The 21,946-nt window shown below is 53.0% G+C and overlaps 1 protein-coding gene across 1 annotated transcript in view; it reads left to right on the forward strand.

The window, feature by feature from the left end:
* The window catches only part of MAN1C1 (mannosidase alpha class 1C member 1), a 127,842-nt gene that overhangs the window by 76,810 nt on the left and 29,086 nt on the right, over positions 1 to 21,946 (forward strand). The window contains exons 3-4 of the mRNA XM_054571757.1: positions 17,338 to 17,453; positions 19,641 to 19,721. Of these exons, the coding sequence (XP_054427732.1) occupies positions 17,338 to 17,453; positions 19,641 to 19,721 (197 nt within the window). The remainder of the gene's footprint in view (positions 1 to 17,337; positions 17,454 to 19,640; positions 19,722 to 21,946) is intronic.

Genomic DNA, 21,946 nt, shown 5'->3' on the forward strand with positions numbered 1-21,946 from the left:
TAGAGAAATGCACTTTCCAGCCTTGGACTGGGGCTATAGATCACTGGCAACTGATTTAATTTGCTTAATTATTTGATTTAATCAAAAAATGACTTAATTATTTTCTTGCTTCTCACCTCTTTTAAATCCATCCTGGAAACTAATCATGTCTTTAACACCAGCCCAGAGAGAAGCGTTTCAATTGAGAAATGTAATTAGCCAAGGAAAATGAATGTGGGCGTTGCTCTTTGTCAAAGTACCATTAAAACCCAACTCTGGTCAATACCAATGTGGCCTGAAAACAAAGGTGCAGTTTGTTCCTCTCCTGACAGGAAAGCAAAGGCCCAACAGGAAGTGGGGAATTAGGCCTCTTGGGATCTTAGCAGGAGGCTCATTCGTTCATTCATTTCATGAGGCATTTCTAGGCCAGTGTGGGGTGATGCTGGAGATGCACAGACGAATTAGTCATGTCCCTTGCCCCCAAAGAGTTCGCCAAGAGAGAAGGATCCACATATAATCATGAGATACAGAATGCAGGGAATACAAAAGATGAGCCGCTGACTCTACATCTGGAGCTTTATCAAACGGGGTCTTGAAGGATGAGCCGGAGCTTCCCCTACAGAGAAGAGCAGAATTGCATTGCAGGTAGAGGGCACAGCATGTGCAAGATCATGGCACAGTGAAAGCCCAGGAGCTATTACAGAGGCGGGCTGGAGCAAGGCTGCCCAGGCGGGGCCTCTAGGCCATCCCAAGGGCTCCCAGAGCAGGTGTGCAGTGTGCCTTTGGGCCCTCCCATCACACTCTTTAGTTGCTCCCACCCTCCCTCATCCTCCCTCATCCTTCCTCTCCACCCCATTTTGCTTTCAAAGTGTTGAACAGAAGTTTAAAATGTTCAACTTTTTAGGGAGGCTCTGAACAATCTGAAAGGTGGGGGATGGATTCAAAGCAATTAAGAACAACAGATGTGCACTCTGAGCCGAACAATAGGAGGGCAGGAGAACGGAGGGCGTTCTGCACGGAAGGTATAACCTGGACAAAGGCGTGGCGGCATAGTGTGCTGAATTGAGTGTGACTGTAACGTGAAATGGAAGGTGGGTAACGAGCTGCCCAGGTGGGCAGGGGTGAGATCAGAAAGCACCTTTTAGAGGGTAATTGGAGACCAGCTCCTTGGCCTTGGCGTCTATGATGGCAGGGGGCGGGGGGGGGGGCCGGGGGACTGCAAACATGGGGGCCTCTCTAACATTGCTTTGGTTATAGCTGCTGCGTCAGCCCCTCTTCCGCAAGTGTTCACATTTGCAAGAGCTGTGCATTTCCAGAGGAGTGGTCACTGGTTTGCTTTGATCTCTGCCTGAGACTGAAGCCTGCCTGGAATGCAGTGGAGAGATTACCTGGCCAGGTGGCTCCTGCACCTGGGGAGAGGGAGGGAAGGACCCCCCTCTCCTGCCACCAGGGCCAAGGGAAGGTTGAGCCACCACACCTGTGCCCACTTGGTTCCTATTCGCCTTAACCCTTAGCCATCCTTACAGAGAAAAATTCAACCAAGAGAGACCATGAGCTAACATAGGTTGTCAGGCCCCGCCTCAGAGATGCACCCCACTGTCTACCATATCCTACCCTACCTGATCCTTGCACACTCAAGTTCTTAATGGAGTGCTGGCCAGCATATGTGCAGTTTTATATTTTACTTCAAAGGAGCTTGTAGCCTCCTTCCCTGCCTTCTTCTGGTAGGATCCTTCTCACTGGTCAGGCAATTAGTATAGGAAGGGAGCCACAACATTGTAGGCATTAAAAGGCCATGGTTCCTGCGTACTTGCTGTGTAACCTCGGGCAAATTGCTTAACCTCTCTGAGCCTCAGTTTTGTCATCTGGAAACAGAGATAATACAATTTGCTATGCTTTAGAGTTATGAGGATTAAGAAAAAAATGCTCAATTTAGTGGTTGACATGTAGGAGGTACGAAACAAGTGAGCATGATTGTTGCAGGGTCTGCCGGACCCGGCTCAGACTACTGCCTAGTGGACTAGCTGGGTGACCTTGGGCACCAGTCATTTAATTTCTGTGAGCCTCAGTTTCCTCCATAGTGACACAGGGGTGATAGCACCCCTTGGGTGGATCAAAAAGTGCATTACTCTGTGTGTGAGAAGACTGTGGAAACGGATGCTTTTGTTGTTGTTGTTGCTTCACGGAGCCTAGTCCGGGGTGTTGATGATCTTCCCTCTGTCAGGGGATCTGAGAGCTCCTCAAAGCTTCCAGCTAGAGCTGGCAGGCAAGGCAATGGGCAAAGGTGAGCTAGCACAGGAGCTGGAGAGGCCACTGTGTGCACCTGCCCGCCTGAGAGCAGGGCAGTGGGGCCATGTGTACAGGACAATGTGGCCTTGCCCCTGACTTCAGTCTTTAGAGGCATTCTCCGCCCGCCCCCAAGGTGTGGAAGAGGAACCCCCCCCCCCCCCGAGCAAAAGAACGCATAATGACCAAGGTCCTGTTAAAGATGCCAGTGGCCAGATCCAGCTCAGCGCATTACATGTTGCTCAGGCCTTCCTCCTGGCTTCCCATGGGGTCTCAGCACCAATCCTGGGCTGGCAGTGTGGGGCTACTTTGGAAGGGGGTGTAGGGTGAGCCTTGCTACCAATGCAGGCTTCCACCCTGAGCCCCTGCTCCCCTCCAGACTGTCTGGCAGAACACTCAGCCACACAAGGTTCTCCAGTCTCCAAAGGCAGCGAGTGTGTGCCCTGAGCACCGAGCCTGGCACCCGGGCCCAAGGGCAGGAGAGCATGGGGGCTGTGCAGAGACAAGACAGAGTTTGATAATGGTGTCTACATGACATGTCTGAAAAACCAGGCGTGCATCTTCCTGGCAGGGCGTGTAGTTTCCTGTTAATGAGTTGTGAGAAGCTGGAACAAGTTATCAGGGAAGCTCCCAGGGGAGCCACCAAGAGATGGAAACGCAGCCCCAGCCTCCTCCCCCAGAGGCCTGTTATCCCTGCAGAGGGGGCGGAACTAAAGCCTGGAGTGAGGGTCTCCAGTCTGGGCCAGCATCTGCTGGTGGATCTGGACCCCTTGCTTCTCTAAACCCTGGGCTGCACTCTCCCACCTCAGCAGGGGCTGGGCAAAGCCTCCTCTGCTTCAGGCTCTCGGAGAGACCTAAGCCTAAGACACTGAGATGAATAGCATCCCGGGAGTACTTCCCTGCTTTCAGAGCATCGCTCACATTTGTTGCTTGGGGCCTTCACAGGACTATGCATTAGAGAAGCTGAGGCTGCGGTGAAATAACATGCCCAAGGTCATTCTGTTTAGTGGGTGTATTTATTTAAGATAATGCTAGCTGCTGTAACAGATAATCCCAGAAATCTCAGTGGATTGAGACAACAGACCTTTCTTTCTTGCCCAACTGGTGGGAAGAAAAAGGAATCTGCTTCTCGCCATCACTCAGGGACCCACAATGACAGAAGCTCCATCATCTTCAGATTATGGATCCCACAGCTGGTGCGGCTGGACCAGGCTTCAAAGAGGTGTATGTAACTTACGCCCACATTCCACTGGCCAGAGCTTGGTCATAGGAGCCCACCCAAATGCAAAGAGGGGTGAAATGCCGTCCCTGGCTGGGCAGCAGTTTCCCCACAACAGTTCTGCCCTAAGGAAGGGGAGCATGAGCCTTCCTGGCCATAGCAAAGGGAGTTTTCCTCAAACAAGGGCTGGGGACCCCGGATCAGAGTTTGATGGGGGTGAGGTCACTTAGAAGTCAACAAACCCCCAACACCGACTGAGACCTGGAAGATACAGATGGCCCTTATCCTTTGAGGAGCATGGATTGCACACTGCTCCAGCCTTCTTCTCTACAGCCACCCCATTACTCCTCAGTGAGCTTCTGACCCAAATAGCGGCTGGCAGGCTTGGACCTGCTACCACACCTCCATGACTCCTCACTGCCCTCAGTGCAGTCCAAACTCCTTAGCCCGGCCCTCACGGACCTTCCCGGGAGGGCTCCGACTTAGCCTGCAGCGTCCCCTCCCGCATCCCCCTGCCCACAGATCCTGTGCTCCTCCTCCCCACCAGTGTTTTACCACGGGGCCTTCTCTGGAATGCTCTCCTTCCAGCTCTCCCGCCTGCAGATTCCGGTCCTTCCTGATCCAAATCAAAGGTCATCTGTGAGGCCTCCTTCAGCAAAGTAAACTGCGTAGCCAGCATTGAATGAGAGCTTGCTATGTACCAGATACTGCATGAAAGGCTCTGTAAGAATTAACTCATTCACAACCTCCCAGGTCTATGAGATGGGCATCCCATTTTGTAGATGAGGCTCTGAGACATACAGGAACTTGTGAGGTCACACGGCTAGTGAGTGGCAAAGACAATCCCAAACCCAGGTTTGCATGCTCACAGCTGAGACTTAACCAGCGGGTAAGCTTCCACCTTCATCAGCACCTGTCATAATACATCATAACTATTCGTTTACTGAATAGTTTGCTGTGAATTTGCTGTTTTTCCAAGAAAGCAGAGGCAGACTCCTCAAGAACAGAAGCCACAGATGATCCGTCCTGGCACCATCGCCTGCACCGTCACCCCCACCAAGGCCTGCGTGGCGATTTTCGCTCAAACAAGTCCCTCGCCCTCCTGAAACCAGAACTAGAAATTCCTGATTATCATCTGTCGTAACTCCCCTCCCTTCTTGCCTGTCAGTTTTTGAAAGTTAACCTGAAATGATTTGAAAATGATCTGAGAGGCATGGACCGGCCTTTTCTGTGCATGATTAAGTAAGATGGCTTTTTAATGATTTGAGCAGTGCCTTCCGTGGATTGACAGAAATGGATTACCATAAATTTCTGAACACTGTGATGCCAAAACGAGATTTTTTTTTTTTTCATTTTCTCAGTCGTCCTCACAGACCTTTGCTGAGAATGACAAATACTCAGGGCTTTAATTGCTCCGTCGCATGAGGGCGGTGCCTCCTGAGTTCCGAGAACCGCTCTCACTGGGAAAACCTGGAAAGGCTCCTAAGGTTCAATTCTCAGGAAATGGAACTGTGTGTTTTCTCTGAAGCAGAGAGAGCTGTCTCCCAGGCTGTGACACATTTGCTGCATTTGTGAATGGCCTTGGCCCCCGGATCTAAAACAGAGGCAATTCTCACTCAGGGAATACGTTCAGCACTGTCCCACAGAGGCTGAGGAGTGGGTGGGCGTAGCAAGTGGGGCAGGGGACCGCTCCCTGCTCGGCCTGCGCACAGACCTTTTCCTCTCCTGCTTCTCCTTTCTGCCAGACTCTGCACCCCTCATCCAAGCCACCCACCCCTTCAAGACAGGTATTGTCAGTCCCTTTTGACAGATGCGACTCACAGCTCAGACAGGTTAAGGTACTTGGTTGTGCTCACACAGCTGGCAATATGCAAAGCAAGGCTTGAACACTTTGACCAGAACTACTCTTACTGCTGCCTCTAAAAAAATCAAATTAAATTGAATTAAAGGAGACTCACAGGTGCCTCCAGAAGCCCATTTATATTTAAAGGGGCGGGGGGGGAACACTTCACTGTGCACCTTCTAGTGCCAGTCTCTCTAGTAATGTGCATTATCTGACTTTATCCCCATTTCACAGATGGGGATGTTAAGGCTCATGTGGGAGAAATAGCTAACCAGAGGTCACACAGGTAGGAATAGCCAAGGTAAGATTTCATACTACGTCTACCCGACTCCAAAATAACTTCCCACCCAGTCCTCTGTAGGAAATAACAATCTGTCCCAGGAGTGGGTGGCGCTTGGCTGGTCCATGTGTGCCATGGGCCAGGCTCCAGCAGGAAGAGACACCCACCTCTACGCAGGCAGTGCCTGCTGCTGAGGGCCATTACCCCAGCCCACAGGTAGGAGGTACTGCCGGGTGCGCTGAACCTGGCCAAGTTCCCAGCTATTGCACAGGAGCAGGATGTCACAGCAATGAAACACCAAGCCTCCCCGGCAGACAGCCTGAGGAGTCGTCAACCTTGGGAAAATATACATGACCCCTCTAAGCTTCAGTTTCTCCATCTGTAAAACAGGGACAATAATTACACCTCCCCCATAAGGTTGTTGGGAGGCTTAAAAGAGGTGCCGCCTGTGGGGCTCTCAGCAGCACGGTGTCTGTCTCCACACATGCTGAGAGCTGATGCTGCCACATCCGCCAAGGCCTGCCGTGGGGCCGCTGCTGCCTCCACTATGTGATCTCTAGCCCTCAGAATAGTTCTGCAACATGGATTTGTTCCCATTGGACAGATGAGGAAACTGAGGCAGGCAGGAAGTGTGGCTCCAGGGCACAGCCCCTTCTGCTGTCCCATTCCCTGCAGCTCAGCCATCCCAGTGACTGGCAGGACCCTCTGCTGGGCTCAGTTTTGTACCAGGTTCTCCTGGCACTGCCTCTGCCCTCTCTTTGTTTCCTGGGTTGAATGGGGCCTCTTTGATTTCCTTTCTTTTCCCCTTTCCAATAATCATCATTCATCACATTATCAGAGCTACGCATCTGCGCCTCTTGGCTCTGGCCCACAGGCTGTTTTTGCCATGATCAATGCATAGCTCTGTGTGGCCACCCTGTATATCCACGATGGCACTGTGGCCCTGCGCCTGTGGGCCTGGGTGGCCCCAGTGCCGTCAGAGGACAGCTGGGGGCTCCCCTGGCAGGGCCGAGGTGAGGCAGCTGGCTGACACTGCCCTGTGCTCTGGGTTAGTTTTTCTTGTTCCTGGACTGATCAGCAGTTGCCTTCAAAGGGTCTCAGTGCACAGGCCCAGGCGCTCCCTGCCGCCCTCCTTCCCTCCATAAGTCACTAGGGGGCACTCGCCAACCCAGATCCACAGGTCCCTGATTTACCCCGCATGGGGTCCTCACTGGGCCACTCTTGACACAGCGGCCAAGGGGTCATTTTCAAACACCAGTCAGAACAAGTTTCTAAGCCATCCCTGCAGCTCCCACCCCCTCGCCGCCCTCTGCGTGCCCTCCTTCTCACTCCCCGTGACTCCTCTCTGCTCCACAGCCACGGCCAGGCTTCCCCACGCCAGGCCGCTCTGTTAGCCGCGCATCCTGCCTGACTGCTCCCGTGGCCTCTCCTTCCGCCTGTGCTGCCTTCCGGAGGCAGTGCTGCTGCAACCCGCCCTGCCTCTGCTCCTGGCCTTGGCCACCACTTGCTCTCTTTTCCTTTCCCATACACATCACTTTGTCACCAGATGTCATCTGTGTGACACCAGATGTCTGTCTTGGCGCCTGTCTTGGGGCTACTAGACCAGCAGCCCTTTGAGGGAGAAGATGACGACTGTCCATTCCCCATGGCGCTCTAGCACCCGGCACACCCTGAACACTCCAAAATATGTTTTGGGGTGAATAAATAAATCTTGAGCAAGTGACTCAATTCCTTGAAACCTCAATCTTCATCCATAAAAGAGGGACAATAATAGAGTTGTCATGAGCTGTAAAAAGCAAGATGCGTGTGACGCATGTAGCATAATGCTTGGCCCAAGGCAAGTGTTTAGGAGAAGTTCATATTCCACAAACAAAGCTCTGCAGGGTGTCTGCCCTGGGCCAGGACCTCGGAGTTGATCTCGGCCCCCAGCACCTCACCCACGCAGGAGCCGCCTCTCGCAAATGGCCCCGGCACCCAGGGAGGCGTCCTCATCTAGGTACGAGGCAGTGGCAGGAGGGGGTCCAGCCCTTCGTTCAGCGGGTCCCAACAACACCGGGCTTCTGCAGGGCCTGTGCCAGCTGAGAGCAGCCAGGCTTAGGTTCCGTCCTGGAGACACTCGCTGCCTGGGGTGGACTTGAGAAACGACGCGGGAGTGACCCAGATTACTCTGATGAAAGTTCTTTTAATAAAAGAGTTCAGAGGAAGATGACCTCCGGTCCAGGTGGGAGAATCAGAGATGTCTTCATGGTTATTGAAGCAGCATTTTCTCTAGGACTTAAAATAGATGTGTGGATTGGGACACATGTGGGGACATTTTGGGTTAAAGAAGGGCAGTTGGAGTCAAGGGGACAGCTTGAGTACAGGGCTGGAAGGCTAGAAAGAGGACCACATAGAACAGTAGTCCAGCTAGAGTGTTTAAAACATGAAAAGACTATTAAGAAATAGGGCTGGAGAGGCATTATATCAGTCAGCTGTTTCCAAATAACTCATGTGACAAATTACCCCGCAGTGGGTGGCAGGCAGCAGTGGGCATTTATTTCCCGTTCGGCTGCAGAGGGGCTAGAGTGTGGTTTATCTAGGCTCTGCCCATTGGGGTCCAGGTCTGCTTCAGCTGCCTCTCATCCTCCTTGGACTAGTGGCCATTTGAGACTTGTCTTTGTCATGATGAAAAGCAGGGATGAAGCAGGGCAAGCCCAACCATTCAAGTGTATTTCAAACCTCTGTTCAAGTCATGTCCACTAATCCCATTGGCAAGTCTCATGGCCAAACCTAAAAGTCAAGGGCAGAGTGTAATTCCCCACCCAACGCAAGGCCAAAGCAAGTTACATGAACAAGACCAAGGTTGATGGGCATGGGGTGTTTACCCCTCCCTCGGAGGCAGAGAGAGAGCACTGAGCAATCATCTGATTTACAGGTAGGGAAAAGCCGGGGGAAGCCAGAGTACAGAGCGACTCTGGGTCTGCCCTCCGGAGATGCTGAAAGCAGCAGTTGTATGTTCGTGTCTCTTGGGGTGAGCAGCTAAGGGTCCTGGCTTTTGCTCTTCTCGCCATTGAGGCAGGGAGTATGCTAAAAATGCCACAGTGCTGCCCAGCTTGATCTTGCCTTCCCAGTGGCTCACGCCTCCTGCCTGCCTGGCACAAAGGCTGTGTCGTCCTTCCCGCTGAGCCAAAGGTCTACAAAGGGTCCTAGCTTTGCCAGCTCTAGTGTGGCTTCCTCTGCTGGAACCTGGCCTTATGATAACAGCCCCCAGCATTGGGCACATACTGTGTGCTGGGTATATCAGATTCTCTTATATTGAGTCCCTACTAAATGCTTTTTGTATATATTTGTCTGAACTGGCCACACCATTCTAAAAAGGAGACCACATTGTCCCATTTTTCTGAGGCCCAGAGAGGTCAAGTCAGTTGCCCAAGATCACTCACCTGGGAAGGGACAAAGCTGGAATTCGAACCACGCCTACAAGGTCCAGTGCTCCCAAAGGTGGTATCTGGTTATATAGCTCTGCCCTGAGCTGCTGAGCCTCTGTATGACTTTGGAAAAATCACTGCATCCAGGGCTCTGATTTCTCCATCTTACCTTCTCTCAGAGACGTTCTGAGATAAAAAGCAGTGCAGCGCTTGATCCACAGCACTGTCAGAGTCTTTAAATACAAGTTTCCAGGTCAGGCAGCACCCTTAGCTCTTATTTAAAAACAATAAACCATTAACATTTTGAAAACAAACCCAATTTTCTGATGGAGCCCTGTCTAGTAGACTGGTTCAATGAACCACGTCCAGCCGTTCATTACAGCACACCTCACCCAGCAGTAGACCACGGCAAGCATTCCCCAGCTGGCCATGGCCGCAGAGCATGGCATCTGTTTGGGAAGGATGGAGGAAGCCATTAGTTCTACCAGGGCCCCAATGTCTGCGGCCACCTGTCTTGTCCCTCCAACAGTATTTTCCTTGGAAAGCTGACCACTGCTGCCTGTGGTGTGTCTGAGGCCAAGAGGCCTTGTAAAGTACTTGGAGATCCCTAGGAAAGCACTGTGGGCATTTCCACGAGCTGTTCATTCATTCAACAGTTATTTGTTCCCACCTTCTCTGTGCCTGGCCTGGAGATGGATACCAGGGCTGCTGGGAAGAGTCAGATCCAGCCATTGGCTCCTCACAGCTGTGTATGAGCACAGATGTACGATGTAATGTGGGCAGTGCTGTGACAGGGCCACCTGCAGCATAGCAGAACGGGCTTGCAAAGACGGGTGGTCAGGTTTGCTTGGTGGCTCAGGGACATCTTGAGAGGAGACTCAACATTTGAGCCAAGGCCAGAACAATGAGTATTTACCAAGCCAACTCGGAAAAGGAAGGCATGCGGATGTAGGGATTCATGTCAGCACTTGAGTGCTCCCGGGGAGCTGCTAGTGTTCTGGTGCGGGCAGAGGATCACATGCAGAGAGAGCGGTGGAGAGGCGGGGCCTCAGAGGTTGCCAAGGTGTGGACCGCAGGTGCCTTGAATGCTGCGCCCAGGACTTTGAACTTGGGGAAGAGGGGGCACTGACAGCTTTTAAAAAGAGCAATGGCATGGTTAGATCTGATCATTTTCTTATTAATCAGACTCTAGTAAGAGCATTCTGTTGAGTTCCAGCAATAGTTCCTAAAAAAAATGTCATTAGTCCTCCCAGAGGCTCCAAGAAACCCTTGCCTGGAAACGGCCACTGAACACAACTTTATGTGATGCAGCAAATAGCCATTGTGGGAGGATTCAAGAAAAATTCCTACTGGAGGGAAAACCAAAAACCCAAACCCAGACCTGACAGAAATGGAGCGGTCCTAAACCCTGTAAGGAATTCATGCAGCCAGAAGACCTCACCATATGAGATGATGTGGTTTTAAACAACGTACCCTGGGGTAATCGGGATATCACTTTAATTAATCTTCCTAGAGACCCAGCGGCAGAACATTCCAGTTGCCACTGCTGCATAACAAATTACTCTAAACTTAGTGGTTCAGAACACTTATGCCCACAGATTCAGGAAGTCAGGAATTCAGAAAGGGCACAACAGAGACAGCTTATCCCTCTACTGCTGTGTGTGGGCCCTCGGCTGGAAGGGTTTGAAGGCTGAGGGTGACTTGACAGCTGGAACCTTTTTCATGCACATGTGTGGAATGGATGCTGGCGGTTGGCTGGGAGCTCAGATGGGCTGCCAGTCAAAAAACATACACATGGCCTCGCCATATGTTCTGTCTTTGTGGGATTCCTTGGGCTTCCCTGCAGTATGGTGGCTGGTTCCAAGAGTCAGCATTCCAAGAGACGGAAAGTGAAAACTGTCATTTTCTTAAGGTCTAGGCCTGAAAAGTAGCACATGATCCTTCTGCTCTATTCTGTTTTCCCAGGCAGACACAGGTCTGCCCAGGTTCAAGGAGAGGAGCTCTGGGAGGAGTTCCTCTTGTAGGGAGGGATGTATGCAGCAGCCATCTTTGGGAAATACAACCTGCCACTCAGCCTCACTGGTTTCTTCGGAAGCTGAGAAAAACAGTTGTGTTGTTTCTTTACAGATTAAGAAGCCTCTGTGGATTATATCATCAAATTAAATGCAGCCATTAGTATATGGCTCTGGGGATACTGCAGTAATAGGCTATGCCTTGGGTGATTTTTTTCATTCTAAATGTTCTTCCTAGAGCTCATGTTGCCCAGCCTGATCCATTTTTCTTTGCTAATATAAAAATCACATTTTAAAAAAGCCTCATGGTCATGAATACAGCAGAATCAGGAGGGGACAAAGCACAGCCCAGCAGGGCATGGTGGTTCCTGGCCAGGCAGCCCTTAGAGAGCAGGTTACAGGAGGCTGGGGTCCAGTCCCTGTAGAGACTGTCACACACATGACAGATAGCTTTGCCCAGGACAGCGGTGCCAAGTGGCCCTGGACGTGGTCACCGCAGATGCCCACACAGTGGGCTCCATTTGTTCAACTGACACATTTGCCTTTAATGCCTCTGGGGGCCAGGCACTGAGACGTGTGAGTGAGCCACAGCCCCCTCGAAGCATCCCCCAGAGGCGGGAACCCCATACTCCCAAATTCTTATCTGGCACCTATGATGGGCCGGAAAGTGCTCAAGGCAGTGGAGGAAAGCAGTGAACAAAGCAGAGCTCGTCCCCCGCAGCTGAGGCTCTGTCAGGGAAGGACCGGAAACAGGGAAGGAGATCCCTGTGTAACCTCCCTGGGATAAAGGCCCTGAGGAAAAACAAAGAGGGGGGGAGATCAAGGGGTGCTGTGTCGGCAGCGTGATCACACCTGCCGAGGCCGAGGGCGGGCGGGGGCTTGGCGGGCTTCAGGAGCCGTGTGCGGCTGCAGTGGTGGACGCGCAGCCGGCAGCGGAGAGGAAGCCAGGGCCAGCAGCAGGCCTCGAGTCTGATGGGACCACGGGAGGGTTTTGAGCAGAAAAGTGGCATGATATGACTTGCATTTTTAAAGGTGGTAGCAGGAGAAGGTGAGACGTGGGCAGTGTCTGGAAAGAGTGAAGATAAAGCCACCAGAATCTGGAGCAGGACAGGATGTGGGGGCGAGTCAAGGGTATGGGGCCACAGCTCTTCGGAGGAGGGGGTTGGCATTAACCGAGTTGGGAAGACTGTAGGAGACGCAGGTTTGGAAGGAAGAGCAGGATTTGCTTCCAGACGAGTTGAATGTGATGCGCGTGGAGCTCCACGTGGAAATGTGAGTGGGGAGTTGTCAGATAAGTGAGTCTGGATTCGGGGATAAGGTCCTGACTGGAAATTTAAATCTGGGAATCATTAGCCTGTGGAGGGCATTTAAGCTGTGAGGCCCCGCAATGTCACTAAGGGAATGAAGGAGGACAAGAAAAGAGAAAAGGCATGAATCGGAGCCCTGGGCACCTGAGTCTCTAGAGGTCTAGGGATGAGGAAGAACCCACAAAGGAGGCTGCAAAGAAGCAGTCACGGGGTTAGAAGGAGGAGCAGGAGGAAGAGCAGTGTCCTGAAGACCAAGATCCAGCAGAGAGCGAGCGTCTTGCCTGCCTGCCCTCCCACATCTTCCCTCTTTCCCTCTCAGATATTCCCTGAGCCTGGAGGTGACTCTGATGCAGAATAGAGCCCCTGGTGTTAGGGAGGGACGGGAACAAGTAAACTGGCGATTCCTTTGCAGTGTGATGAGAATGGGGGAGCACTTATGCTGGAGACGGGTAGACAGAGTGGAGGCATCCAGTGTGGCCCCAAAGGCCAGGGAACAGCTCTCATGGAGAAGAGTCAAGGGAGGGTGAGACTTCACGTGGGCCATGGGGTGGAGACCCCACCAGCTTCGTGGGCACAGAGGCATTTGGGCGAGCTCTAGATTTCCGCAGACAAAGGTGGAATGGGATGGCGATTCCTAGCAACTTACAGAAGTGTCACAGGGAACGGTGGGTGACCCATTTGGGTTGGGGGCTCTGGACTTGGAGATTGCTTGGAGACAAGATGGGGAAGAAGTGTGAGAGAGGCAGTGGTCACCTTTGACCTCAAGGAGACAAAGCCCCACAGTTCAGGGTGGGAGTGGTGGGTGCCTAAATGGGAGGTTGAGAAAGTGCTGTAGGAGTTTTCTGGGCAGGAGGAGGTTGGCTGAGTGGAATCAAAGAAGGCTCCCAGAGGGAGGCAGACTCTGAAGAATGTGTGGGCTTTGAATATACCCAGATGCACCGAGAAGCTTTCTTGGCAGAGGAGACCGCACATTGCAAAGGTATGGAGGCAGGAGCTTGATGGGAGACGAGGTAGGCCAGATCCCTCGGAGTCAGACCCAAAAGGTTTCACCCCCATATCACATGGGCACCGGGAAGCCATCGCAGGCTCCTGAGCTGTCGAAGGACACAGTGGGATCTGGTTTTAGGCAGGCAGGTCAGGCAATGGTGTACAGGGTGAACTGGAAGGAAAGGGAAGGGGTCCTGGAGGTAGGAAGATGCCCAGGCAGGTGTCCACACACATCAGGGGCAGTGATGAGGTCAGCAGCAGGCACGGGTGGGCCCACGTGATGCTTTTCCTTTAAGCTGGGCCAAGGGTTTTGCAAACTGCAGTCTCATGACCCCACTGCCCTGCAGTGGGGGGAGAGGTTAGTATGCAGGAGCGTCAAAACGCTTCAGCAGCCTCAGAGGAATTTGTGTAGGGGCTGCTCAGGGCCAGTTGGGGGCAAGGAGGGCCACACTTCTGTTCATCAGCTTAAGCTCACATGTTCCCAGCATCCCGGGTACTTTCTATCCACTGCCCCCATTGAGACCTCCCTGCAGCCTTATGAGGCGGGCCCTATTGTCATCCCCATTTTGCAGATGAGCAGTGTGAGGCTCAGGGAGGTACACTGACTTGCCCTGGCACACAGCCAGTATGTGATGGAGCCGTTTTGAACCCACATCTCCCTGGCCAGGCCAGTGTTTCCGAGTGAGCTAAGGGTCCACAGAAATAACCAATGAACTGACCTGTCCAGTACTTGCTCTGTGCCAGGCACGTACAGCTGTCTTTATCAGATGTATCTGGGCCATGCACGTATGCAGTGCATTTTTCTAGGCTCAGAAACCTGCCATAGCTCCCCAGTACCCTACTCCAGCAGTCTTAACTTCATTTTACAGATGAGAACTTTGGCACTTGGAGCAGATATGTTGCTGGCCCAAACTGGGGTCTGAACCCAGAGCTTAGTTCTTTTAACACCTCACTGCCTCCTGCCTGGCAGGGAGGGACAGTAGGGGGTCCTTTGAGAACAGCAAGTGTTCAGAGCTGGAGCTGAGAGAGTGGGCCAACCTGGAACCCGCCCCAGGCTCAGGCCCAGTCCAAGCTGGCCGCCTGACTTTTGTGCCCTGTGGCTCTTTGCACATAAATTACGGGCCTGTTTAATGAATGGGATGCATCTTTTCTCCTCAGAAAGCTGCCCAGGCTGCCACAGGTGCAAACAGAGTTGAATTCAGGATAGAGCCTTCTTTCCTGCCCAGCCTGGCTGCTGGGTAACCTCTGGCCTGGAATGAAAGGCTTCCCAATAAGTGCCTTGCTGGCTCACAGCCCAGCTGTGTGGTAGGTGGGTATGAGGGTGAGAGATCAACCAAGAGAAGGATTCGGGAACCTGAGAGCGGGGGCAGAACCTTGCCAACAACCTCTAAGCAGGCTGCCTTCTCGACAGTGCCTCTGGGGGGCTGGGGAAGGAGAGCTGGTCACGAGGAGCCCTGGCTGCCCTCCCAGCCCAGCCAAGGCCCTGGGGCCTCTGGGCTCAGGCTCAGCCCAGGGGAAGCAGATCCCATAGGGTGAGAACACCAGGGCAAGAATCAGAAATCAGATACCCTGGGCCACCTCTCCCTGGGCCTTGAAGAATGCACAGCGCACAGCATGGGTTTCTCTTCAAGCCTTCCCCGCTCAGATCGGCCTCAGGCCCCTGCAGGGGTGGGGCAGGGTCAGCAACCAGATCTGAAATTGTTTTCACAGGGAGCTGAAAGGCAGCCTTGTCGTGGAAATACATCACACTTGACAGGGGCCGGGGCTCCCCAACTCCCTCGCTCTAACGTCTAATTTCAGGCCATCCCAGCCCTGCCCTATGGCCCTCATAAAAATCAGGTGTATGGTCTTGTGGTATAACAGCGGGGGTCTTACCTTCAGAGCCAGCTCTCTGTGGCCTGACATGACTCGGTTCTGTCCATGTGTGGCACATCAGTGTCCTCATGCCTGAGCACCTCAAGGTGCCCGTGAATCATGTTTTGCCTTTGACACCCTCAGAGGAAGCAGCTGGGATAAGCCAGGAAAGGATCAACTTTGTTTGGCTCTGGGTATGTTTTCCTACTAAATCCTTCAGCATAGGAGGCGTTGACATTCTAGAAATTCACTTCAACCCACATACCGAAGCCCTCCCAGAACACTGACTCTGGATTGAGAGGCCCTCGCTTCCCCAGCCCTCCCCTCCTTCCAGAAATGGGTTCTTTAACCTCCAGCCTTATCTTTCTCCCGACTTCTTCCTGATCTCCCTCCAGACATTTCCCAGGGGGGTGCGCTTTTTCAGACCTTGCCCTGACTTGCTAGGTGGTTAAGTGTTTGAGTTTCAGAAGGATTCTCTCCTGCAGAGTCAACACAAGTGAACCGTTAGGGAAGCACTAATTAAGGAGATTAGATGCTAATTCAGTGCGGGAGTGCCCACAAAGCTGTGCTTGAGACTCAAGTGGGACTCAGCGCTGCCAGGGAGCTCTGAGTTCCACTGAGGGAAGTGGAGCCTGCGATTCTCAGCGCTTTGAGCCCCTTAAAGGAGGGCATTGAAGGAACTCTTCTCATAAGCTACCTTGGTCCCTAACGGAAATCACTGCTGCCTGCAGTGACTATAGTTGTAGGAAGTTGATGGGAGGCAGCAGCCACCTCTTCCAGGAAGCCCTCTAGAAGACACCAGATGTATCTTTTTTCCCTTCCTTCCTCTTTCACAGCCCTCTACACTTCAGTCTCTGGTTGTGCCACATGGACAGGTCTTCCTCATCACTCTTCTGCCCAGTTTCTGGTGTGGAAAACTCATTTTTGCACAATTTTCTCAGCCTACTCCCAGGATAAGAGTTGAAGGCCCAGTGGCAGGGTCCAGGCCTCATAGCTCATGCTTGTGTACTCACTGCCGAGAGCAAGAGTAGCTATGAAAATCTTTGCTTTGTGCATCCTGTGGTTTCTTTGCCCCAACTTTTTTGCCTTTCTCTTTTTTAAACAGAAATAAATTTCTGATTATAAAAATAATTCATGAGTGAAGACATCAGAAAGCACCTGTAATCCCAGCACTGGGAGCTAACCGCTGAGTCCTGTCCTGCCAGACTTAGTTTTGGGCAGATGCATCCACATTTGAGATACAATAAAGAAATTATACTGTGCTTTTAATTTTTTTCTTTTGCAATCTACTTTTTCTTAACTTCGCAGATCCTGTGGGTGTCTCCCCAATAAACACAGGTCTATCTCACCTGTGTGGATGGCTGCATAGCGTTTTTTGTGTTTTTTTTTTTTAAGATTTTATTTATTTATTTTTAGAGCGAGGGGAAGGGAGGAAGAGAGGGAGAGAAACATCAACGCGTGGTTACCTCTCATGCACCCCCTACTGGGGACCTGGCCTGCAACCCAGGCATATGCCCTGACTGGGAATCAAACTGGTAACCCTTTGGTTCTCAGGCCAGCGCTCAATCCACTGAGCCACACCAGTCAGGGCTTTAGTGTTTTATTTTATATTTGAGCCACAATTTATATAACTAATCCCCTGCTGTTGGACCTGGAATTTATTCCTCCAGCTTTTTCCCATTATATATGACACTGCAATAAATACCTTCCTAAAAAAATATTTATGAACACCTTTATGGGTTTTTTTTTTTTCTTAGAGTGGAATTGAAGAGCCAGAGAACTGGCACATTTGTTAAGACTGTGCAAGCCTTATGCCAGTTCACCCTTACCCCCAGCATCACAGGACGGTGGCACTGACGGTGGACCTGCTGGCAGATAGGAGTTGCCCCAGGTCTGGGAAGGGGCTCAGCCCATGACCTCGGAGTCTCCCCGCACTAGCTGCCTGCTCTTTACTGTCCTGAGAAGGAAGCAGCCTCCAGGGGGACACAGGGTCCTTTGCTTGCCTTCCAAAGCTGGTGGGACTGGAGTCTCCCTAGATTGTTCCTGGGCCAGCCTTGGCCTTGGAGCCTGCCCAGGCATGTAGAGGGGTCTGGGTAGCTCGCATGGCTGGTTAGAGAGGATAAGAATGACCCTGGGTCACGCCTTCGATGTTCTGTACTGCAGGAAGCCTTAACGGGGCGACGGTCATTGACTCCCTTGACACCCTCTACCTCATGGAGCTGAGAGAGGAGTTCCAGGAGGCCAAGGCCTGGGTTGAAGAGAACTTTCACCTGAACGTGGTGAGTCAGTGGCCTGCGCCACCCTGTCATCTCGGAGACCCAGAGGTGTGGAGGTCTGGCCCCAAGCTGCCCAGCAGAGCAGTCCAGCCGTGGCCGCTCCTTCCCTGTCCTGGGGTGCCAGGCACGTTGTTCGCACCCAGGAACACCTTCTAGGGCTGAATCACAACAGCAGCAGGGGAAGTGACTCCTTGGAGTGGAGAAGCGGCTTATCTGCTCAGAGCTGCTCTCACCTAGAGCCACCCGCCCCCCCCGCCCCTGTGCTGTCCACCTGAGACAGGTGAGATGCCCGTGACCAGGTCCGAACTCTCTTGGTTTCCAGCCTCGAAGGCATCCCTGGTCAGGGACCAGAGACTGGGGAGGAGATGGCAATGTGTCTGGATGGCACAGAAGCCGTAAATAGGGGCCCCCACCCCCACTGGTCTCCCAGCCCAGACTGAAGTAATGGAGCCATCCCGCTCAGCATGGGGAGAGGCTGCTTAGACGGATTTAGGGAGCAAGAAAGGGAGACAGATGGGAGGGGGGAGGGAATTACATCAAAACACACTGCAGGGTTCCATCTGGGGCTCTCCGAGTGACAGGTCCTGGTGTGAATGGGGACAGCTCCTGCAGCTCATGGCAGAATTGAGGCCAATGTCAGTACAGAGTGGGGAGAGAGACAAACTGAAGGAAGTATGGGAAGGCAACATTATAGAATCGTTTTCCTAGCTTGGCACACAGCCTGGTAAAGGTCACTTAACCTCCCTGGGCCTTAGTTTCCTCAACTTTAAGATGGAAACTACACAACAGCAAAAACAATGGTGCCTGCTGTGCAGGCTCGTGAGCTTTAACTATCAAGAGGGTTGCAAAAAGCATTTTATAAAACCATAAAGTCCGATCCAGATTTAAGTGATGCCATTGCCATCATCATCATCATCATCATCATCACTAATTTGAAAGCTGTTATGACTTCTGATGGTCCGTGTGAGGTGAGGAGTTTGTAATCCCATTTCCTACTGTGTCAAATGGAAGGAAGGCAGAGGCCGGAGGAGGGGGGTGTCTTCCTAGACCCTCCTTGTCCCTCTGCAGATGGTGGCTAGAGAGTGGGCATGAGGCCTGAGGAGCCACGTGGCAGCAGGGCCAAGGGAGCCTGGGGACATTCAGGCAGGCTGGGGCGGGTTAGGGAGTGTCCCTGGAAGAAGCAAGACATGGTCACTCCCCCTCCCTGAGCCTCGGCTTTCTCACCTGAAAAATGGGAATGATGACACCAGTGAGCACTGCGAGACTGGCTTTGCAAGTGCTCTGTCAAGGGAAAAGCTCTCCCAGATAAAGGGGTGATGGCTGTTCTGGTCAGGATAAAAGCCCATGACAAGCAAAGTGTGCCAAGGAGAGCCCTGGGGGCAGGGGAGGCAGTCACAGGGGCCTTTATGAAGCCGCCCTGGCGCTGGGCAGGCACCTCACCTGCACCCCTCAGCATCTCCTATCTGACCTGCTCGGTATGAAGAAACTCGGGAAAAGAAAGGCGGAGTCTTGCCCAAAGTCCCAAGGCCAAGTAAGTGGCTCAGGTAGGATTTTCTCCCAGATCTGACGCCCAGCACCCCATGATTTGTAGACCACACTTCAGAAAGAAAGTAACAGAGATTCGGGCAAGGCTGGGCGTGCCCTGCAGGCTGGAGAGCCAAGGCAGAGAAATTGCCGGTTACCTACAAAGCTGCTTGGCGCTCCTCCCTCTCAGTCTCAGTCCTGCCCCGTCTGCCCCAGGACCTCCTTTGAGTGCCTTCCTCTCGCCCTGCCACCCCAAGGAAGGGCCACACCATCCTCCTGCTAAGCCAAGGTGGCGAGACTAGAGGAAGATTTGCCTTCCCACAGGCTAAGCTTCAGCCAGCAGCTCCCTTGTGGGTTCTTAAGCTCCTTGGAGAGCAGCCAGCCATAACTTTGCTCCAATGGCCTTGGGCAAGGGCTGGGGAAGGAAGCCAAACCCAGTGTTTATTTGGAATGTTGTAAATGTGCAGGGGCCACCAGGCAGGTGCCTTTTGCTCTGAAAACCACCCCTGAGCACCCGGGAAACTGGCCCAGGTGTGGCCAGATCGGCAGTGGGGGCTGGGTACAGTGGCGGTGCGCGCCCGTCTCAAGGGCCTCGCTGCCCCTGGGAGCCCTACGCACATCTCACGAGTGTCCCCACTGCCCTCCCCTCTTCTTTCTGCCCTGCAGAGTGGAGAAGCATCTTTGTTTGAGGTGAACATCCGGTACATCGGAGGACTCCTCTCAGCCTTCTACCTGACAGGGGAGGAGGTGAGTTGGCACTTCCAGGCTCCTGGACCATCAGGCTGCGAAGGGCTTGGGAGAACATCCCCTCCCACCCCCTCATTTCACCAATGAGGAAACAGGGATCCAAGAGGATTTGCCCAGGGCCACCCATGTCCCGCACCTCCATGGTGCCACCTGCAGCCTCTTTTGCCTCTTCTATCTGATGCTTCTATTCTCCTGCCCAGGTGAGCCCAGCTGGCTCCCCCATGTGGTAGTAAGTTCTCTAAGCACAACGACTGGGACTGCTCACCGCCCATGTAGCTCCTTGCAGCGCGTGCAGCAATACCTGGGCCCGGTGTGGGCTTGCGGAGCTGCTGGCTGCTTATTGCAGGTGTTCATTCTCAGGACTGAAGAAGCCGAAAGCGCTGTTTCACCCTTTCCACTCAGGGACCCCTTGGCCTTGTTCTGCACTCCACAGCCTCCCCTTGCCCTCCCTCTCTGGGCCAGACACGAGCTCCAGGTCTTAGGGGCGGGCAGCCGGGGAGACGGGGCAGCCACAAGTTGTAAGTACCAGGCCTCTGCCCAGGTACGCTGCACTGGCTTCCAGAAGGAAGGCCGTGGGCACAGTCAGAAAACCTGGGCCTTGTTCTCACACCACGCCTGCCTGTGGCCTTCAGCAAGTCTCTTCTCCCATCCCTGGGCCTCGCTTCCTTCCCCACTATGGGGACGGTCCTAATCCCCCATTGGCTTAAAAAAATCTTGTGAAATGGGGCAGGAGAAAAGGGGCTTGGCCCCAGGGCTACACTGAGAGAGAATCTCCACAGCCACAGAGTCCAGTGCGAGTGGGAGGCTTCCTCATCCCCAGTGAGCACCGGTGTAAGCACAGCCCGTGTCTGCCGGTGAGGTCAGTCGAGTCCCCGGGACATTGGTCAGCTGCGTTTCCCATTCTGTAAGGTCTGCTACTCAGTGTGACCCCTGCCCTGGGGCTGGACCCCTCGGCCTGGGCCTTTCCTTTCCCGAAACTCCCACCTCTCTGCCCACCAGAGGTGAACAATCATGCCTGACGGGGCGGGGGGTGGGGGGAGTTGGTGCGTGGAGATGAGGCTGACGAGCGGCACTAAGGTCCTGCTCCAGCTCTACAACTGTTGTCTGGAGTCAGTTTCCCTTCCCTTCAGGTCAGGGGTGCCCAATCTTTTGGCATCTCTGGGCCACACGGGAAGAATTGTCATGGGCCACACATTATAAATACATTGCGACGTGCAATCACAAACAAATCTCATAATGTGTTAAGTAAACTTACAATTTTGTGTTGGGCCACATTCATAGCCATCCTGGCCTGCATGCGGCCCTCAGACCGAGGCACATGGGCTCAAGTCTGAGTTTAGAGGCAACCAGTGTGCGCTTTATCCCTCTAGTCTCTTTAGGTCTCTCCCTACCGAGCATAATCTCCTCAGCAGAGATTACTACTCATACCAATTTGTCCCCAAATAATTGGAGATGAGAGCCCACTGCTTTGAGCCACCCAAGGCCTGAATTTCATTTGAAGATCCCAGGACAGAAAATTCCATATGGAGCAGAAAAAGGCATTCATATTCTTCATGGGCACTTGCCCGCCTCCCGTCTAGGTCGAGGAAGGCGGAGGCGGCTGCAGGGAAGGGGAGGCAGCGATACACGGGGCTTACAGGGGTTGGTGCAGGGCCAGGGGCCAGGATGGAGCTGGCGCTCCGCAGACCTGCATGTCCCTGACCCTCCTCTGAGGTGTCTGTGATCTGAGAACTTGTTCTGAGACTCAGCTCCCTAGAAGGGACCATCTGCCTGGCTTTTAAGGACGCAGATCAGACAGTAGGCTGTGTATAGGAGCACGTATGACTTAGAAATAGTTCAAAAGGGCCAAAGAGAGACCCAGACGGCTCAGAATCCCTGAGCAGACAGGCCCCTGGGGTTATTGGGGCAGCCCCTGCCCTCCAGTCACGCCTTCATTGTCCCTGTCTGTCCCCAGCACCTCCACATGGCAGAAAGATGGGGCAAGTGCACCATACCTGCAGTCCCTCAAATACACCGTGAAGTGGTGTTTCACCGATTCGTAGGTGCAGAATCTGAGACTTAGAAGTCACTTGCTCACGGCGCAGTCTCTGTGGGCTGTTTTGGGTCGGTGCATGATCCTGTGGCCCCTCTGCCACGGGCCCTCGTCCAGCCTGGCCCAGGGTCACCCTCCTCTCCGTCCTTGATCTGGCACACAGTGGGTGCCTGTGGAGTGAGTCTTTCTTAAA

The sequence above is a fragment of the Pteronotus mesoamericanus genome, unplaced genomic scaffold (genome assembly GCF_021234165.1).
Source record: "Pteronotus mesoamericanus isolate MK-2021 breed Mesoamerican mustached bat unplaced genomic scaffold, CSHL_Meso_final contig_221, whole genome shotgun sequence".
Classification (NCBI taxonomy): domain Eukaryota; kingdom Metazoa; phylum Chordata; class Mammalia; order Chiroptera; family Mormoopidae; genus Pteronotus; species Pteronotus mesoamericanus.